Below are 20,920 nucleotides of genomic sequence, written 5' to 3' on the forward strand. Positions count from 1 at the left end.
CAAACACAACACAGCTCTTAATAAAATACATTACACAATTAATTCACGTTACAAATTTTCGGTAAAGATGTTTTCTGTTCAGATATAAGAAATAAATTGATTATACTGCCCACCATAATAACATTCTGTTTTACTTGATGTATCAAGCAACTTTATCTGGTTCAGATTTGTTCCCACTATTTATACTGCTTCCGTTCTGCAATAAAGTCAAACACTGAGTCTATTCAAATGGCAAAATGCCGATGATACTTTCGGAATCACTTCAAAAAAATGCGTGCATTTTTCGAGAAAAAGAGGGAAGGAATCATACACTCTTTCCGGACATCGACGGCTGGACGTTCAACATTATCATGAATGGATGAATACACGTACATACAAGTTAAAGCATAGCAAACGTTCCTTCTAAGGCACATCTATATAATGATCATCTTGTAAAATTTTGGTTGCAATGTCTGTTTTAAATATTGGCCATCAGTGTGTGGAACCCCAGGATTGGACGCAAAGACAAGACCATTCTACCTTATTGACATATAGAAATCTATTCGCTTTATTTTTTTTTAGCATCCTAATGTAGTGATTTGATGCGCTAACAGTCTACGTCCTCGTACACAACAAACTTAGTGGTAATTGATCAAGTAATTCATGGCTATAATTTAGTAGTTTCTGTCCTAAATCTTGTGAGATTGACATCTGGGCATTCGATGCGTGAATTTGTTGCGCACAATGAGAGGGTCGCAATGGGGTTTGTTTTCACATATTGACCTTATTGCATTCGAATTAACGACGTATGTTAACCTTTGTGACAAATCAGATGTTTGGCATGTTTCAACAACGCCACTTTTCCACCCTTGGGTTTAGTAATTTGTAACCTTTGTGACAAATCAGATGTTTGGCATGTTTCAACAACGCCACTTTTCCACCCTTGGGTTTAGTAATATGTAATCCGCAGAGCGCGTTCAGCCAGAGAGTCGCCTCAATAAGAAAGAATAATTTTAAAAGGGCTCATAAATTAGCCGCACTCAAAAATAAGCCGTCCGCTTGTTTTGTATCAGAAATAGTATCAATGACCTTGTTAAGACACCATATAAGATAGCAAAAGTTACCAATTATCTATTTCCACATGTAATAGCAATAAAACACACTGTGGAATAAAAACCACTTAAAACAATGCAAGTTGTGTTGATTTTTAAAGCCCTGGACAAATTAAAACTTTAAAAGCAATAAAATTCCTGTCTCAAGCACTTCTTGTCATGTTAGTTCTATTAATTATAAAAAAGCCAATAAAACGCTAAGTACATCGGTTAAATTGATAACACAATGCGGTGTTTATCACGTATAGTGTAAGTTATTCATACCTGTTGGGCGATTAAATCTTTGTTTGTGTATTTGTTTGTTAGGCCAGACAAATTTTTTAATGGGTAATTATCTGTTAGCATCGGATTATAATCATTAAGAAATTGTAACAAAACAGGTATATCAGAAGTATTTACCGACGTCGATGTTTTTACTCAAAAGCAAAAACTATGATATCTGTATCTGCAGTATTTTGGTACTCGAAAATACGCCGGTTTTTAAACCGTTACCTGATATATGTACTCAAAAGTTTGCCGGACTCAAAAATAAGCCGGTCTCGATAATAAGCCACCAAATCCTTATGAAAATTTAAAATAAGCCCCGGCTTATTTTCGGGATTTCAGGGTATTATATCTATAACCTAATTCTGGCCACCACTAACCTCCAATTAGTATCAAATTCTAACTATTTCCTGCTATATGACAGGATCATTGTTATCAAATTTGATTTACGGGAATAAAGATTTAAAACATCTAAACTATAGGACCATTGGCTGAATAAGTTAGTTAGCTTTTACCTAATTTCTACTTTATCTTTGACAGCTTTGTTACGGTTTGGGAAATAGCAAATAGAAAACAAAATACAGCAAGGTGAATCTGGCTTATTCGTCGATAATGCTAAAATATTGCTTCTCTCCGGAAACGGACTAAAGAGAAACTAAAAAATAATAGTTCAAGCAGACGAAGAGACACCATAGCAGTATAATTGCTATTAATTAACATATAATACATGTGCAATTAATGCCTGTCAAGCGATGTATTAAAGACATATCGCACAGTTTTCTATATGTATATAGGCAAACATTTTCTGAAAAAAATCTATTTTCAAGGACAGATAATTCAAGATCAAGCCCAAGTACCTATGCTTTTTAAAACATATTTCCGTTTTAAACTTGACTCTTAGTCAGTACACAAAGTTTAAAGAAATTATGTCCGTATACATATAGAAAACTGTGCGATATGTCTTTAGATAAATTGAAAAAAGTTCAAAAACGTGAAATGGTCAGACATAGTGAACAAAAGTGTCAAGATGAGAGTTGTCAGTGTGTCATGAATACAGAGACTGACTGGATACTAGAGAAATGTTCTGATAATTGGAGGAAGATGGACTATAACGCATGAATGTGTCTCACTCGAATGCGTGTAAATCTATAGCTCGTTGTACAAAATTGCATTATATCTTATAATTTTCTACAAACTCATGAAACTGTTCTCTGTAGTGTACAGTTTAAAAGAACTATAACTTATACTCATAACAATTATTGTTTACATAAATGTTAACCTATTCGCGAGCATTTTTTGTTTTGTACAAGTTATTCATACAGCCCTCCAGCTTTTCAAATTAACTCAGACAACTATCTAATTAAACCCTAAATAACATAATTGACGGGAATGAATAAAAAGCAAAATAGCGAGTTAGTGATTAAAACACTCGGTTTAATTTCATTCGTCAAAGTTAAAACTGCCACACTTATGTAGACACTGGTTCTGTGAGGTCATTTCGTGATGTCGAAGTAATTTTAGCATTCTGTCAGGTAATTGCTAAGGTACCAGCTTACATGTTATACTTCCACCAAATATATAAGTCAAAAGTGTGGGTGTGGGAGCTGTAAAATAAATAACGTCACCGTAATAGAACTTTTCCTGTTAGGCCATTTGATGACGCAAAGACTTCACCAGGTTTCATGTAAATCTTTTGTGACGTGGACGCCAACAGTTCTATATTTATTGACCAGTAAAGCTGTAGAATGAAAATCCAGACTGATTTGTTTTGCAGAGATCTAGAGGAACACGTTCAGGTAAAACTGAAATGAGACCCACTTGTGTCTCTATTTCCGTTTCTAATCAATACCAACTTGGAATGAACACTATTTTGTATGACAGAAGACAATTTTTCACTGTCTTTCACTTTGTCAGGCCTCTGTCGTTTTAAAGCTGCAAAAACAGGATGGAAAAGTAAATAATAAACTTCAAGACTGTTAGAATTGACACTCTTATAACAATTAGCCGCCTTTCAAATGCACTAAATTGACAATAACATAACAAATGTGTAAGAATGATAACGCGGGAAAAGTACCAAAACCACTTCTCAATGAAATTTACAGTTTAAAGGCGTATGCTAGAATTCCCTGTATATGAGATGGGCGAAAATTTTCCCAATAACAGAATTTCTTTAAACTTTGGATATTGAAGGACAATCATCTAAGAAACAAAAATATGCAATAAAAATCATAGGTCACCGGTATCGAAAAAGAGTTATCTCCCCTTTAAAACGTCATTTTTGGGGGAAATGCCGTTTTCAAAGGCAGATAACTCTTTTTCGATACCGGTGACATATAATTTATTTTTCATTTTTTTGTTTCTTAGATGATTGTCCTTCAATATCCAAAGTTTAAAGAAATTCTGTTTTTGGGAAAATTTTTGCACCAAATTCTAGTATACATCCTTAATACTAAAATAAAATATGTGTAAAAGCAATTAAATGTTCAACAAAATGAATGAGGATGATTAAACAATGACAAGTGTCATCACATGTTCTGAATAAATAAACATGAGTTCGTTTATTTCCTGTTCTTCATAATAATATAAATGTTTACGTTCACTGCGAGTAAAATTATTTTCACCTGAACATTAAGAAGTTTATATTACATCGGAAACTTCTCTGTACTGTGCCGAACAAATTTCAACATTGAATTGTAGACATCAGGCCCTGTGTTCACGAAACATTTTCAGTCTCAGCAGACTTTGATAATGAAACTTTATTTGTCATTTATATCTAAATAGCATGTTTAAAACTAAATTTTAAGTTAATAACTATTTTCAAGTGATGATCAGTCTCAATTTTATTTTAACCTTGAAGTTTTAGAATTTCAAACTCAAACTCAGTTGAGACCGAAAAATGTTTTGTGAACACGGGGTCAGGTGTAACTTATTCTGTTAAGTACAAACTTTTTAGGTTATGGTGCCTTATATTTTGTTCAAGTCTGTGTAGACGTTTACCAGTTTTTAATATAACAATCTTTTAATCAGGAGAATTGTTTCAGAAATGTATTTTTCGCAAATTTTAAAATAAACACGCAACAAGCATTGCTGCAAGTTGGTACAGTTTGATGCCAAATTCAAGTGCAGAGGTGGAATTTACCCACATGCTTCATTTCTGGCTTATATTTTAGAAATATTACTACATGTATTTTCATATGTTAACAGAATTTCGAATCAAATACTAGTACATTGTATCATGTACCCTGTTTCTCAACCATTACAGTCATATTCATGATTACATTTTTCAGATAATACGAGTTTGTATGTCTGTAAAGAACATTTCTGGACATCAATCATAAAATTAGGAAAATAATGCTTTTGATATTATAAAACATTTCAATTCAAAGATGTAGAAATATCCATACATTTAAATGAATTTAGTTCTGCAAACTATGTTTAATTGTGATATTGCAAGTCTCAGATACAGTTGTGGTAGGATCAAGTAACATACTATTCGATAACGTACAGATATGCAGTCCTAGTGCAGTTCGCCTCGTACAAATCAAAATTGTTATTCTATTAGAGTCTATAGAGTGGTAACAAGTTTTTCCTTTGATTTGAGCGGGTGACCTAGTTTTTTAACCCCACATAACTCAGTATTAAACTTGGCCTAGAAATCATCAAGATAAACATTCTGACCAAGTTTCATGAAGATAGGGTTATAAATGTGGCCTCAAGAGTGTTAACAAGTTTTTTTCTTTGATTTGAGCGGGTGACCTAATTTTTTACTCCATATGACCCAGTTTCAAAATCGGCATAGAAATCATCAAAATAAACATTCTGACCAAGTTTCATGAAGATAGGGTCATAAATGTGGCCTACAGGGTGTTAACAAGCTTTTCCTTTGATTTGACCTGGTGACATTCTGTGCAAGTTGTATCGAATCACAGCATAACTAAAACCGGTCCTAGGACAGATCCTTGTGGTACACTGTATTTCATGTGGACTGGAGTAGACAGTTCGCCATTTACTGAGACTGTTTGGTAGCGGTCAGGTCATTAAGATAAGAAGTCATCCACTGTAGTGGTTTTCCAATGATCCCGAAGTCCTTTTCCGAGCGTTTTAGCAACGTTTCATGGTCGATAGTATCAAACGCAGCTGATAAGTCAAGCATTACCAAAATTGTGATTTCGTTTTGATCGAGGGATTGAAGAATGTAATTTTGAACTCTGAGAAGTGCAGTTTCTGTCCAGTGATGCTTTCTGTATGCATACTGGTGCTGTTTATGTAGGTTCTTCGAAGTCAGGTGGCACTCAATGCGTTTATCTACTACTTTTTCCAGCACTTTTGAGACAAAATGTAGGTTTGATACAGGCTTGTGGTTCTTTAGTTCATTGGAATCAAGGTCTGTTTTTTCAAAAGAGGTCTAACATGAGACTTTTTGAATTCTTTTGGAACATATGCGGTTTCCAGTGATGTGTTGGTATTTTTTGTCAAAGCTGGAAGGAGCTGATCAAGGCATGTCTTTAAAAGCCAAGTTGGTATTGGGTCTATTCACACGACTTACATGGAGATACCTGAATAATATTCTTAACTTCTTCTGGTGTAGCTGGAGTAAAACTGTTTAGGCAGTCCTCCATTGGTGGTTGTGTTTCAGTGTCGTCAGAAATGTCAGATACAAAACAGGATGCTATGTCTGTCCGTATTTTGTCTATTTTGTTTATGAAAAAGTCACTAAAGTCTTGTGCGAGTTGTTTGGAAGATGCAGCTTTTTGGTAAAGTGATGTCATTTGTAGCACCTAACAGATGCTTTGTGATTTTGAAAAGACTCTTTGAATCTTTTTGGCAAGATTCTACCTTATCCGAGTAGAAATGTATGTTTGCCTTTCTTTAGTAACCTATTTACTGTTGCACACTGTTCTCTGTAAAGCTGGTGGTCTATTGTCAGTCTTGATTTGCGCCATTCCTGTTCCAACTTGCGCCTTAAATGTTTAGCATCATGAAGTTCTTGTGTATACCAGGGACAAGTTGGTCTCTGAATGATGGTTTTTGTGCGCAACGGTGCAAGTTTATCAATAATTTATGCAAGTTCCTGTGTGTATGTGTTAACTAACTCATCAACATCTGTCATTTGCATGATTGCCTTCAAGGACTCTGAGTTCAGAAGATCCCCTTTGAATGAGTCAACATCAATTGCCCTAAGTTTTCGAAAGGAAACAGCTTTTCTCACTGGTAGAGGTCTGGCAGCCTTTGCTTTGAAAATCCCTGAAAAATAATCGCGAGCGACATTACCGCTGTTGTCAGACAGACCTGGATCAGTGACTTCAATGTTTGACACTATGTCATCATTATCTCTTGTAATGACAACATCCATGATGTGTCCACCGACGTGAGTGGCTTCATTAACATGCTGTCTCATTCCGTATGCATCCAAAGTTCTTACAAGGTTGGCTGTGTGTCTGTCAGTCGGAATGTCAAAATGAAAGTTTAAATCTCCTACAATGATGATTTGTTTGTCAGTTGTTGTAAATCTTGATAGGAAATTTGGCTATTCATTCTCAAGAAAGTCTCCTATTTTAAGTCCATTTCTCCGGGATGGTGGTGGTCTGTAAACGACAACTAGACGCAAAAAATGATTTTTTTATGCTCAAATTGCAGTCCATGTATTCGAAGTTGAGAAATCTTTGTCTCGTGTTGATGCAAGAAGGCGGACATCTATAAAAGTTCTATGTATGATTGCTACGCCACTGTCATCAAAATGACATCAGACACAATTTCTTTGATCAAACCTTCACGGAGAACATATGCCTCGCCCGGGGATCGAACTCACGACCCCAGGATCCGTAGATCTGTGCTTTGCCAACTGAGCTACGCGGGAGGGGGTAAGTTAAAACAATGATGAGGAGAGCTTGGATGTGGTCCAATGAATAGGTGGGATACTAAGACAAATATGAAGAAGTTAAAAATAGGGCAGCGGGACATGTGGGAGGGGATGACGAGATACTTGAAATAAAAGGATATTACAAATTGGGGGAGGGGGGGGCGGGGTTGTGATGAGGAGGTGTATATAAAACGGAGATAATTTCATCAATATGACAACAACATATATGAACTTACTTCATACTATTGGAATTATGTTTGCAAACACAACTCTTAAGTGTGAAGTATAAAACGGGTATAATTTCATCAAAATTTCAGTAAGAGTTATGTTAACTATTTCATTCAGTTTGTAGACGTGTATGAAGTTTCAATCAGTTGTGGGGTGTAGTTACTGAGATACTAACTCGCTGACAACACCCAACAGAACAATCTGGCTAAGTACAACAAGAAATATCGGTAAAACCGATGGATGTTCCCCGAAATACAATTATTGCATGTTAAAAGAACGAAAGTAGAATTCACTGACTGGGCACATATAGTTCACTAATGCTGAATAATCCAAGTGCAAATATCTCATTGAAAAATCATCCCATCGGAACATGAAGATAATATGCGCACCTCCTCTTTGGAGTGAAGCATCCTATGAACTTTCGCTGAATTCTAGCCAGTGGTTGCTGAGAAATACTTGAATGACTAGGATGACCCAATAATTTACTAATGCAGAGTAATCAAAGGGCAATAACTCAGTGAAAATCATCTGACCAGAACATGGAGAAAATATTCATATCTCCTCTTGGGAGTGAAGCTTCCTACAAAGTTTTGATGAATTCCAAACAGTGGTTGCTGAGAAATACTCCGGACAAGAATTCTACTACAGTATACTAATGTTGAATAACCAAAGGGCATAAACTCAGTGAAAAATCATCCGACCGAAAACATAGATAATATTTGCAACTCCTCCTGGGTGTGAAGCTTCTTATGAAGTTTTGATGAATTCTAGCTAGTGGTTGCAGAGGAATACTCCGGACAAGAAATGGTACTATAGTATACTATGTTGAATACTAAAAGGGCAATAACTCAGTGAACAAGGCGATCGGTAACACCGATGGATGCTCCCCGAAATTACTGTAGCATAAGGGGCTTTTCAGTTACGGAGGTTATGTTCAGGAGAAATGTGGTCAGCACGAACTGTGGTTCTTTAACACTGCATTTAACATTTGTAAAGTATGAAGTCAATAGCTTACACAGTATTCGAGTTTTGCCCCAGACAAGATTTCAACAAAAGGGGAGATGATTCAAAAATGGGACCACCTAGAGTTATGGTTCCTTGTCACTGCACTCCCTCTCACTGACCTTTACCAATATATAAAGTATAAAGTCAATACCTTACGTAGTATTCAAGTTATGCCCTGGACAAGTTTTTCAAATAAGGGAGATGATTAAAAAATGGAATCAACTAGAGTTACAGTTTCTTGTCACTGCACATCCTCTCATTGACCACTATGAATATATAGAGAATAATAGGTTAGTGCCGTAGATGAGAAAGTTTATCTGGCGAGGTGGAGGAGGTTATCGGGTGAGCCGAAGGCGAACCTGATAACGTCCGGAGCCGAGCCAGATAAACTTTCTCCATCTTAGGCACTAACCTATTATTCTATTTATCTTGTCATTACTTCATTTTTCGATATTTGGCAATTCATTTTACAAAAATAAGTGTGCAACAACCGCTTTAATGACGTCATATTCGTAATGACGTCACTTATATAATGACGTGATTACCGGCAAAATCGCAATATCTTCTTCGTTTCTGAATAAAAAATCATTATTTGACCACTCATTTTCTTAGTTCGGACATTTTCAACACAATGATGATGGTTTCGTTGCAAAATTTCTTGTGACAACAATATCGATCATAAGGTCACATGATCAACTGACCGTATATCACTGGTCACATGATCAACTGACGGTATATCAAGAAAGATATACGGCACCCTGATATCGGGTCGAAATTACTGCAAGTGGCAGGGTAAGTAAAGTATAAAGTCAGTACCTTATATAGTAGTCAAGTAATGCCCAAGACAAGGTTTTCACAAAAAGAGAGATAATTCAAAAATGGGACCACCTAGATTTATTGTTCTTTGTCACTGCACTCGCTATCACTAACCTCTATCAATATGTAAAGTACGAAGTCAATATCTTACATAGTATTCAAAGTTATTCCCTGGACAAGGTTTTCAAAAAAGGGAGATAATTCAAAAATGGGACCACCTAGAGTTCTGGTTCCTTGTCAATGCACTCCCTCTTATTGAACTCTATCAATATTCAAAGTATCAAGTCAATATTTTACATAGTATTCGAGTTATGCCCTGGGCAAGGTTTTCGAAAAGGGTGATAATTCAAAAATGGGACCACCTAGAGTTCTGGTTCCTTGTCACTGCACTCCCTCTCATTGAACTCTATGAATATTTAAAGTATCAAGTCAATACTTTACATAGTATTCGAGTTATGCCCTGGGCAAGGTTTTCGAAAAGGGTGATAATTCAAAAATGGGACCACCTAGAGTTCTGGTTCCTTGTCACTGCACTTCATCTAAATGAGCTCTGTCATTGTATAAAGTTGCAACTTCGTATCTTCAAAACTTTTTGAGTTATCCTACGGACAAGAAGTGAGACGGACGGACAGACGGACGTTCCTACATATGGATACTTATATGGCTACTCTTTTGTTCTCTCTATTGTTCTTTTAGCCACGTAAGAGAAAAATAGCCACATAAAAGCCTTACGGAATGAATGACATCAAAGAAAAAGTATAGTTACCTATTGTTCCTATAGCCACCTAAGTATGCAAATGTGAGCTCGGACAGACGGACGGACGGACAAGGTGGCGACTATATGCTCCCCCCCCACCCCATCTGGGAGCATAAAAATCATCCGACCGAATCATGAAGACAATATGCGCATCTCCTCTTGACGGTAAAGCTTCCTATGACGATTGGCTAAATTCTAACAACTGGTTGCTGAGAAATACTACGAACAAGAATAGTACTACAGTATACTAAAGTTGAATAATCAAAGGGCAATAACTCGCTAAAAATCATTTGACCGGAACACGAAGACAATATGCGCATCTCCTCTTGATAGTGAAGCTTCCTATGAACTTTCGCTGAATTCAACCCATGGTTGCTGAGAAATACTCCGGACAAGAACTGTACTACAGTATACTCATGTTGAATAATCAAAGGGCAATAACTCAGTGAAAAATCATCCGATCGGAACAAGAAGATAATATGCACATCTTCTCTTTATTGTAAAGCTTCCTATGAAGTTTGGCTAAATTCCAACCAGTGGTTGCTGAGAAATTCCGGACAAGAATTGTACTTTAGTATATATTACTAATGTTGAATAATCAAAGGTCAATAACCCTGTTAAAAATCATCCAACCGGAACACGAAGACAATCTCCTGTTGATAATGAAGCTTCCTAGGTTTGGCTAAATTTTAACCAGTGGTTCCTGAGAAATACTCCGGACAAGAATTCGGAAGGAAGGACGGACGGACGAAGCGGCTACTATATGCTTCCCCTTCGGGAAGCATATAAAACGAGGCATAATTCCCATCTAAATGAAAGTAAAAGTTATATGACCTACGTCATCCAGTTGGTATTACCGTGGCGAAGATGTGTGTGACGTTTCGTTTAGTTGTGATGTGTAATTAGAGATACTAACTTGATGACAATCAAAATGAGAATATTGTTGAATGGTAAAGTATAAGAAGAGACATTTTCACTAAAATTAAAGCAATAGATATGAGACCTAAGTCATTTACTTGGCATTTCCATGTGGAAGACATGTTTTGATATGTAACTACTGAGATACGAACTTGCTGACACTCGCGAACAGAATGTTGTTAAAAACATCTACAAGAAATTTATAAGGCATTCAAGATTCAGTTGTGATGAGAAATAACTGAGATATGACCTTGCTGAGAAGAATCATTAACAAGGTGTCGGCGGTATCGTAATAACTGTGGCGGCTCTCACACTACTGACTGTAATAAATATAACAAAAACTGTGTTATTGGTTTGAGCTTGTTATACTTGTAAAATAATATTATGCAACATGTACATGGCTGTATTATATAGCAGCAAGAATATGTACCGATTGTATAAGACTTACACTTAATATATGTAATATGTACAAAAAGTGAGCAGCCATGAAAATGAAGTGTAACACAAATTGAATAACCTAATCTAGATTAAGATACTAAGATACTCTCCGTCTAGTTAAAAAAAACTTTCATTTCAAAATGAACCCCTTCTGAAACAAATTGCTATAAAGTAAACAAACTTAACAATGCAATGTACTTTCATGCTGACATATTTGTCAAGAAGGTCGTCAGTTTTATAATGTAAATGTAACCGTCAGGACGGGTGATATTTTTTTCATACTGCCGCCATTCCATGTCTATTTAAGATTAAAAGATTTAGTAAAGAATTAGTTAAAACAAACATACCGTACGTCTAAACATAATATAAGGCTATAATATCTAGGAATTCAAACATTTGTGTCAAAAACATTGACTTTTATCTACAAATAATGAAACAATGTACAGTCTAGTAAAACAGCAGTGAAAGTATAAGTTTTGTCGTAAAGCAAACTGAACAAGGAAGTCTGAAAGACAGCTATATCCCCCGCCATTGTTATGAATAGTGAAAGTGTTGATGGCATTGGGTGGAAGCATTGAGGTTGTTAAGTATATTTTATAGTACATGTATGACATCATCAATGATTTTGAAAATCCTTAAAGGGGTTTAGGAGATACAGAGTGGACACAAAATGGAAGGCTCAAACATTAATTTTGACCTTGAGTTGTGACCTTGACCTTGAGCCACTATGGCTGACACATGAGTTCTGCACATCGTCTTGATGAGGTGATTATTCGACCCAAGTTTCATGAATATCCTTCAAGGGGTTTAGGAGATACAAAGCGGACACAAAGTGTTACGGACGGACGGAGACCATTTCTATAACCCCCACCACTTATGGCGGGGGTTTAAAAATGCATGTACAATCAATAGGACATTTCCAAGACATCAATTGCTTCAGTTTAATATCCTATTAAACTATCAGGATATTACTAATCTAACGGAATTATTTCTCGTTTGTCATATAAAATGTTCATGTTCTTCTTTAAAATGAATTATTTTACTTATACGCTAGCAACAATGAATAACCATTATAAGAAATATATATACATGTATTCACGTACGGTAACCGCGCATATTATTAGAACTAGGGTCACATTTTCATTATCAATTCGAAGCAGCATTTAGTCATGAAGAGTCAGAAATATCTCACCAAACTTAACGTCTCGTTACTAAGTAATAAACATCCTTTTCATTATTTTGTCAAATTAACCATGTTAACAGGGTAATTTAATATAATAATCAAAGTTTCTAATAAAGATATTACTTTACAACCAGGAAACAAAACATTATAAAACTGAAGTGAATTGTACATAACATAAACTCTTTTGAAATATCTATAAAACCGAACATTCTGAAAATATTATAATATTGTCAAACAGGAATGACCACCCCTTTCTTCAATACAGTTCCATCTGTATGTATAACTGCAGGCCACACTGTCCAGTCACATACATGTTCATCTTTGTCACCTTTTATGTCAAACTTCTGTTTATCAATGACCTCTCCCTTGGGGATCCAGTAAATATATAGAGGGGAATGTTTCAATAAGCACATTTGATGCAAACATCCTACACAACGATGTACGAACGACCTAACTGGATTTGTCACGTGGTCCCTGTGCAATGATGGTGGCAGTTTATGATGTAGGTATGACTGAAAAAATAGAAACATAGCTAACGTTATTTGAAAAGGACCATAATTTTGAAATACATCTACCTAGTGATCACCTCTGCAATTCAGTTAAATTAACGTGTAGCAATGATAATCAAGCTTGCTGGAATATTGGGCTCTGAAAATCTATTCGAAAAGTTTCATCTAAATTCGCCCAGCGGTTTAAAAGAATGAGTACTCGTTTATATAAAGTGTGGACGGACTGATAAACAAACGATGAAAGACAATCCCACGAGCTGAATCCTGCATTCCATGCAGGTGCGCCTGAAACATAACTACTTTATTCGCTTAAAAAGGTAAAGGTAAAGTAACGTGGGTAGTCGACGAAAGTCCCCACCTGGAATGGATGGAACAACTTATTTCCAGCCGAGCCCACGGCAGGCGTCATATTTACTTCCCCAGTATCTAGGCTAGGCCGATACTTCTGGAAACAGTGCTTCAATAAGTTCAATTAAAATATATTTATTTCATTGCGACATAGTTCAGCTGTCGACTCAAATAACATTCTGGGCTATGTAAACAATGAGATAATTCGTAACAAACTAATGTAGTTCAATTCATGCTTTTAAATCAATTTTTTCATGTCTTTCTACCAAAACTCTCTAAAAGGCAAGGGTCATCACTAACAAACCGAAACTCGTATTCGTTTCTTGCTATTATACGTTGTGCTATTACGGTTCACTATGACCTCACGTCGTTTCTTGTTATTATGCGTTGCGGTACTACGTTTCACTACGACCTCGCGTCGTTTCTTGTTATTATGCGTTCACTACGACCTCACGTCGTCTCTTGTTATTATGTGTTGCGCTACTACAGTTCACTACGACATCGCCTCGTTTGCTGTTATTATGCATTGCGCTACCACGGTTCATTACGGCCTCATGTCGTTTCTTGTTATTATGCGTTGCGCTACTACGGTTCACTACGACCTTAGATTGTTTCTTGTTATTGTGCTTTGTGCGCCTACGGTTCACTACGGCCTTACATCGTTTCTTGTTATTATGTGTTGCGTTACTACGGTTCACTACTACGTTTCACTACGACCTCATGTCGTTTCTTGTTATTCTGCATTGTGATACTACGGTTCACTACTACGGTTCACTATGACCTCACGTTGTTTCTTGTTATAGTGCGTTGCGTTACTATTGTTCACTTATATGATTCAATACGACCTCACGTCGTTTCTTGTTACTATGCGTTGCGCTACTACGGTTCACACGACCTCGCGTCATTTCTTGTTATTATGCGTTCATTACGATCTCACGTAGTTTCTTGTTAAATGTGTTGTGCTACCACGGTTCACTACGGCCTCACGTCGTTTCTTGTTATTGTGCATTGTGCTACTACGGTTCACTACTACGGTTCACTACAACCTCACGTCGTTTCTTGTTATTGTGCGCTGCGCTCCTATGGTTCACTACTACCTCACGTCGTTTCTTGTTATTGTGCGTTGCGCTGCTACGGTTCACTACGGTCTCACGTCGTTTCTGGTTATTGTGCATTGTGCTAGTATGGTTCACAACTACGGTTCACTACGACCTCACGTCGTTTCTTGTTATTGTGCGTTGCGCTCCTATGGTTCACTACGACCTCACATTGTTTAAGAAATAATATAATTATCTCATTCAGTGATTTGCCATTGAATATAATCATTGTTTGGAGTTCAGATGCGAAGGAATTATACGAGGGCGCAGCCCGAGTGATATATTAATATGCATCTGAACGACAAACAATGATTTTATTCAATAGCAAATCACTAAATGAGATTCGAACACGCTACCAAGGATTTTTAAGTATATCCCTGACGACGTCCGTCAAATATTTGCCTGCTTTTTGTCGGTTTCTTTTCCAACGCGCCGCTATGCCGTTTTACTCTATGACGTAATAATTGTGACGTCAGAACAGTGAATTGTTGTAAAATAACACACAACTTTCAGCCTTCTTTGTTGAATAGGAAAATGAATCAAGTCGTTTTAGAATTCTTGTTATTGTGCGTTGCGCTGCTACGATTCACTACGGCCTCACGTCGTTTCTTGTTATTGTGCATTGTGCTACTACGGTTCACTCGACCTCGCCTTGTTTCTTGTTATTATGCGTTCACTACGACCTCTTGTCGTTTCTTGTTATTATGCGTTGCGCTACTACGGTTCACTACCACCTCACATCATTTCTTGTTATTATGCGTTTCGCTACTACGGTTCACTACTACATCGCATCGTTTCTTGTTATTATGCGTTGCGCTACTACGATTCACTACGACCTCCCGTCGTTTCTTGTTATTATGTGTTGCGCTACTACGGTTCACTACGACCACACCTCGTTTCTTGTTAAATATGCGTTGCACTACTACGGTTCATTACGACCTCGTGTCATTACTTGGTAATATGATTTGCGCTACTACGGTTCACTACGACTTCACGTCTTTTCTTGTTATTATGCGTTGCGCTACTACGATTCACTACGACCTCCCGTCGTTTCTTGTTATTATGTGTTGCGCTACTACGGTTCACTACGACCACACATCGTTTCTTGTTAAACATGCGTTGCACTACTACAGTTCATTACGACCTCGTGTCATTACTTGGTAATATGATTTGCGCTACTACGGTTCAATACGACTTCACGTCTTTTCTTGTTATTATGCGTTGCGCTACTATGATTCACTACGGCCTCCCGTCGTTTCTTGTTATTATGTGTTGCGCTACTACGGTTCACTATGACCACACCTCGTTTCTTGTTAAATATGCGTTGCACTACTACGGTTCATTTCGACCTCGTGTCATTACTTGGTAATATATGATTTGCGCTACTACGGTTCACTACGACTTCACGTCTTTTCTTGTTATTATGCGTTGTGCTACTACGGTTCACTACGACCTCATGATAAACAAATATATGAATGAATTACCTCAGTCAGCTCCTCTGTTGTCTTTTTGTGGTGTGAATTTTTCGTTTCATTTACACAGAAATCATAAACACCCTGAAATAAACAAAGAAAACATTATTTATTGAAACGTAAATTGAGAAAATTTGATTATTTCACCTAGTAGTTTATAGTTTTCATCATCATGGTTTACTCTCCATTCAAATCGGCTGCAGAAAGGTCGAACAAAGTAAATATTCAGTGATGAAATAACCGCTAGGCAAATACTTTTTTATATAATGAATACTGCTTTACATATACCGGCCGGGTTTTTTTTTTGTTTGAGGTATGAAAAATGGTATACGATATATTTTTGTAGTCAATTCAGCTCTTGAAAAGAAACTATTGTTAGTGAAAAATCGAGAATATCGTATCCAAAACTGTTTGGGATTTCGGATAAATCATGATAAAATTTATCCCTTCTGAAATATATAATGACCCCACTTTTAAAAGAAAGATTTTCAGGACAATAAGGTTAAGCTGTGCTTCCCACTTTTGACCATTACCGCAAATAATTTCTAAAGCAAGCGGTACGCATCATCGTCAAAAAAGTACTGAAAGCAGCCCTAAACTGCCACACGATTTCAGTGTTGCTTATCATATTACAGATTGTAAACGATCGGTCCGTACAAAAGGGTACACACCATTATTTCAATAAAAAATAAGGCGGTAACTGCCAAATATACAGATAAATTTACACATGTAACATGTGTAATGCATGTTTTGTCTACTTACCTGTGATAAAATGTATACATTTTGTACTTTTAAAATACTGAGCCTGTTCGCACTAACGGGTTCAGTGTGGGGCGCACCCCGCCTCCAAAAATCTGTCAAGCATACGTTTTTAGCTCGACTATTCGAAGAATAGTCTAGCTATTCTACTCACCCTGGCGTCGGTGTCGGCGTCGGTGGCGGCGTCACACCTTTGTTAAAGTTTTGCATGCATTACATATGGCTATCATTTAAAGCCATATAGCTTTGAAACTTATTTTTCCACTGGGTCAAGTCCCATAACTCTGACATGTATTTTGGCCAAATTTTGCCACCTTTTGGACTTAGAAAATCCTGGTTAAAGTTTTGCGTGCAAGTTATTATCTCCAAAACTAACGCAGATACTGAATTGAAACTTTACAGGTGTCTTTGGGGTTATAAATCTAGGTGATAGCATCAAGGCCAAATTATGACCCCTTTTGGACTTAGAAAATCCTGTTTAAAGTTTTGCGTGCAAGTACATATAGCTATTACTTAAAGGCATATAGCTTTGAGACTTATTTTTTCTTTTTCTATGTCAATTTACAACCTCACTGGGTCAAGTCCAATAACTCTGACTTGTATTTTGGGCAAATTATGCCCCCTTTTGGACTTAGAAAATCCTGGTTAAAGTTTTGCATGCAAGTTACTGTCTCAAAAACTAATGCAGATATTGAACTGAAACTTCACGTGTCTTCGGAGTTATAAAACTAGGTGATAGCATCAAGTCCTATAATTCTGACAAGCATTTTGGCCAAATTATGCCCCTTTTTGGACTTAAAAAATCCTGGTTAAAGTTTTGCGTGCAAGTTACTATCTCCAAAACTAATGCAGATACTGGACTGAAACTCTATTTCTTCTGGGACAACAATTCGAATAGTCGAGCATCGGCTGTCTTACGGACAGCTCTTGTTTTCTATGCAGTTATGGAGTGAACATAATAAAACAGGCCTGTTTAACATCTCCTGTATATCACGCAAAGTACAAACCTAACCCGCTCTTGGTTCGAAAATGATATGAATGCAGTAGGTGGTTTTTATAACTGTTAAAGTTTGAAGTATTTAACAGATAAATGTCTTATTATTCATTAAGTAATTCATTTCAAATCTGAAAGCTTTTATGACAAGACTGTTTACAAACGCATACTTCATTCAACGCATGTTAACAGTCGTCATGGAATGTTTATGCAAATAAAGTATTCTTATTCGTTAATCACAAACAATTTTGAAAGATTTAATGACGCAGGGTGACCATACAAAAAGAATTAATCATGGCAAGCAGAAAAATTAGTCATAAATCTTACCCTAACAATTTGCATAAGAAGGTATATAATCTCTTCGTCGTGTTTCTCGCTTCTCAATGATTGGTTAGCTTCCTGCCATTCTTTAGAGTAAATATTCCAGAAGTCGTCTGCTACTGCCGCCATTTTTCATATATAAACAATATTTTCCTTTAACATGGAATGTCAGTGGGCATGAAACCTGAAACACAAACACGATGCCATTGGTCTTTGGTTAAAACAATATCCTGTTCACAAACTATAGTAACACAGAGTAAAGCAGCACAAAACACACGTAATTAACCTTACTCATTTTCAATACAGAATCTGATATTCTTTCTAGTCAGATAAGTCAGAACTAAGTATCCTGTCAACCACAATATTCCGATTGTATCTGTCAGATGCATAATTAAGGCATGGAAGAATCGTTGCCAATATTTATATTTTATCTTAGAGGCCTGTACTGGTTCTTCCCAGGAAAGACGGCTTCGCGTGTATCAGTGCTATACACCGGGCACGTTAAAGAGCCAGACTGTCTATTCGCAAAGAGCTAGGCTAAGTTAGCCAAACAAGTCTGTATCTAAAAAGGATTTCGAGAGCTTTATCTCACTCTGTCCCTCAGGTCAGATCGCTCTGTGTCTGTACTAGTCGAGGATGCATTTCGCGCCCTGTGTGGCTGCAGTATATGTAAAGCGCCTTTGAACGTGTTTATCATAAAAAGGGCGCTATATAAATCTGGTATAATAAAATAAATCTGGTATAATAATAATTTATATTGGTTTATGTTTAGTTCTGCAAGATTGTCAAAGGCAATCTTATGTGAAAAAATGGCCTAATTCGCTCATCTCAGGAGGATGACCTTTAGATCTTGTTGCTGACTAGGTTTGATCAGTTCATTAAAAGTTAATACTAAAAGGGTTCATATTTTTTTACTGCCGCGGCAGCCCTAAAACCAGTCAAGTGGAATCATTTGAACACAACACATATATACTACAAAGTCTAGTACTAGTAATAGTCTGTCAAGCTCAGTGCAGACGCAGTGGTTCAGTGGTAACACTGTCTGACTACGAAACCATGTGTCGTGAGTTTTGACCCCCACTCCTCCATCTAAAAGTTACTGACATTGGGATAAGAGTCCTGTGTACGGGTGTTTAATGGCGGCTATAAATATAAGCAAACAAGGATGCTACAGACTAAGTATGGTATTGAACCATCAAGCGCTTCGTGAGAAGTCGTTTAAATGTTACTTGTTCTATTTTTAGCTCTGGCGCCCCCTAAAATCAGTCAAGCGGAGCTATATGAACAGATCTGAGAGCGGACCTTACAAGGATGCTACAGACCAAGTTTGGGGATTATCAATCAAGCGCTTGTGAGAATAAGTTGTTTAAAGGTATTTCTGTGTTTAGATCTGGTGGCCCCTAAATCAGTCGAGCGGAACCATTTGGAAAAAAAAGAGATTATTTTTATAAGGACGTTACAGACCAAATATGGTGATGATCTACCAAGCGGTTCATGAGAAGGAGTCGTCTAAACTTTCAGCTCTTGCAGCCACTAAAATCAGTCCAGCGGCCTTACAAGGATGCTACAGACCAAGTCTGGTGATGTCCTAACAAGTGTTTGATAAGACTAGCCGCTTCAATGTGATTTTTTTTTTCAATGTTTAGTTTTTGCGACCCTTAAAATTCATTTAAAATAATTCTGAAATGAAACAAACAGAGATTCCTCTTTATGTTAAACTACTCATGTATGCATGCCTGTCTTCTATTCAATCTACAGGTATTTACTTATGATTAGTGAATGCGTGCTAAGAATTGTTTTTTAACATTTTATCCAAGCGATGCTATATAAAGTATTTTATTTGTTCCTTGCTTTATCTTATAAGCCCTGTTTTTACTATTTTCGCACATTCTATTGAATTTTGGAGCAAAAAATGTTAGATACATCTTCGTCTAAATCCAGGAGGGTGGCCAACATTTTTGAAATATCTGAAGGTGTATAAAATTATTGAAAAGCACATGTATATACAACTGAATGTTAAAACTACATTTTGACTTGCATCTAAATAGGAACGACTACAAAGAAAGAGCGACCGCAATTTAAATTCGCTAATGTATTGTACTAAACCAGCATCTTTAAGAAATGTCTAGTTTGAGGAAATTACTCTGTTTTAAATATCAAAACAGACATTAAATGGTTTCAAAGTACATTAAAACATTTAGATGTTATACTTTAAAACTATCAAAACCAACATGTAAAATATGATGAAACGTCTTAAATATGTTTAACAAAAAAAAAACACTAAAAACCTTAGGCTAATTAATCCTGTTCGGAATATTTATGGCATGTGCAAGTGTGCAGCTGCTTTTAAAAGAATAATCGAATAATCGAAATCAATTATGTAGTTTGTCTAAAGTTTAATCATGAAACATTTCACTCGCAGTTAAGAAACACGAAGTGCTAGCAACAGTCCTGTTATAACAAAAGCCCATTATTGAAGCTATATCAAGTACATTAAAAACTCACAAAGTCAATTTTCTCACTGGAATGTGGAATAAAGAAATGACTTAACAAGATGAGTGTTGCTTCACTTATACCAAATACATTTAAAATCTCACAACGTAAGTTTTCTTACTGGAATGTACTTAGTGGAACAAGTATTGAACTTAACAAGATGGTTATTACATATTAATTTTAATCAGCTCGCACACGGTACAAACCTGCTTGCTTTGTAATAAAATTACCCTTAACAAAAGCATAGCAGGTGCAAAATATTTCCTGTAAGGTATATTTAAATTCTAAATCACACGTCTGGAAAAAATACTTGGTATTACGCCCAAAATAGGCACGATTTAAAGAGTGAGATATAGCCTCATAAACT

General features: G+C 36.5%; 1 protein-coding gene across 5 annotated transcripts in view; it reads right to left on the minus strand.

Moving 5' to 3' along the window:
* Window positions 1–11,285: 11,285 nt before the first annotated feature.
* The window catches only part of LOC123556219 (uncharacterized), a 59,549-nt gene continuing 49,914 nt past the window's right edge, over window positions 11,286–20,920 (minus strand). For all 5 annotated transcript variants that reach the window (XM_045346808.2, XM_045346807.2, XM_045346809.2 and 2 more), the window contains exons 2-4: window positions 18,067–18,244; window positions 15,999–16,070; window positions 11,286–13,072 (exon numbers count right to left, since the gene is read on the minus strand). In XM_045346808.2, the coding sequence (XP_045202743.2) occupies window positions 12,791–13,072; window positions 15,999–16,070; window positions 18,067–18,189 (477 nt within the window). In that variant the 5' untranslated portion in view covers window positions 18,190–18,244 and the 3' untranslated portion in view covers window positions 11,286–12,790. The remainder of the gene's footprint in view (window positions 13,073–15,998; window positions 16,071–18,066; window positions 18,245–20,920) is intronic.

The sequence above is a fragment of the Mercenaria mercenaria genome, chromosome 5, assembly GCF_021730395.1.
Source record: "Mercenaria mercenaria strain notata chromosome 5, MADL_Memer_1, whole genome shotgun sequence".
Lineage (NCBI taxonomy): Eukaryota > Metazoa > Mollusca > Bivalvia > Venerida > Veneridae > Mercenaria > Mercenaria mercenaria.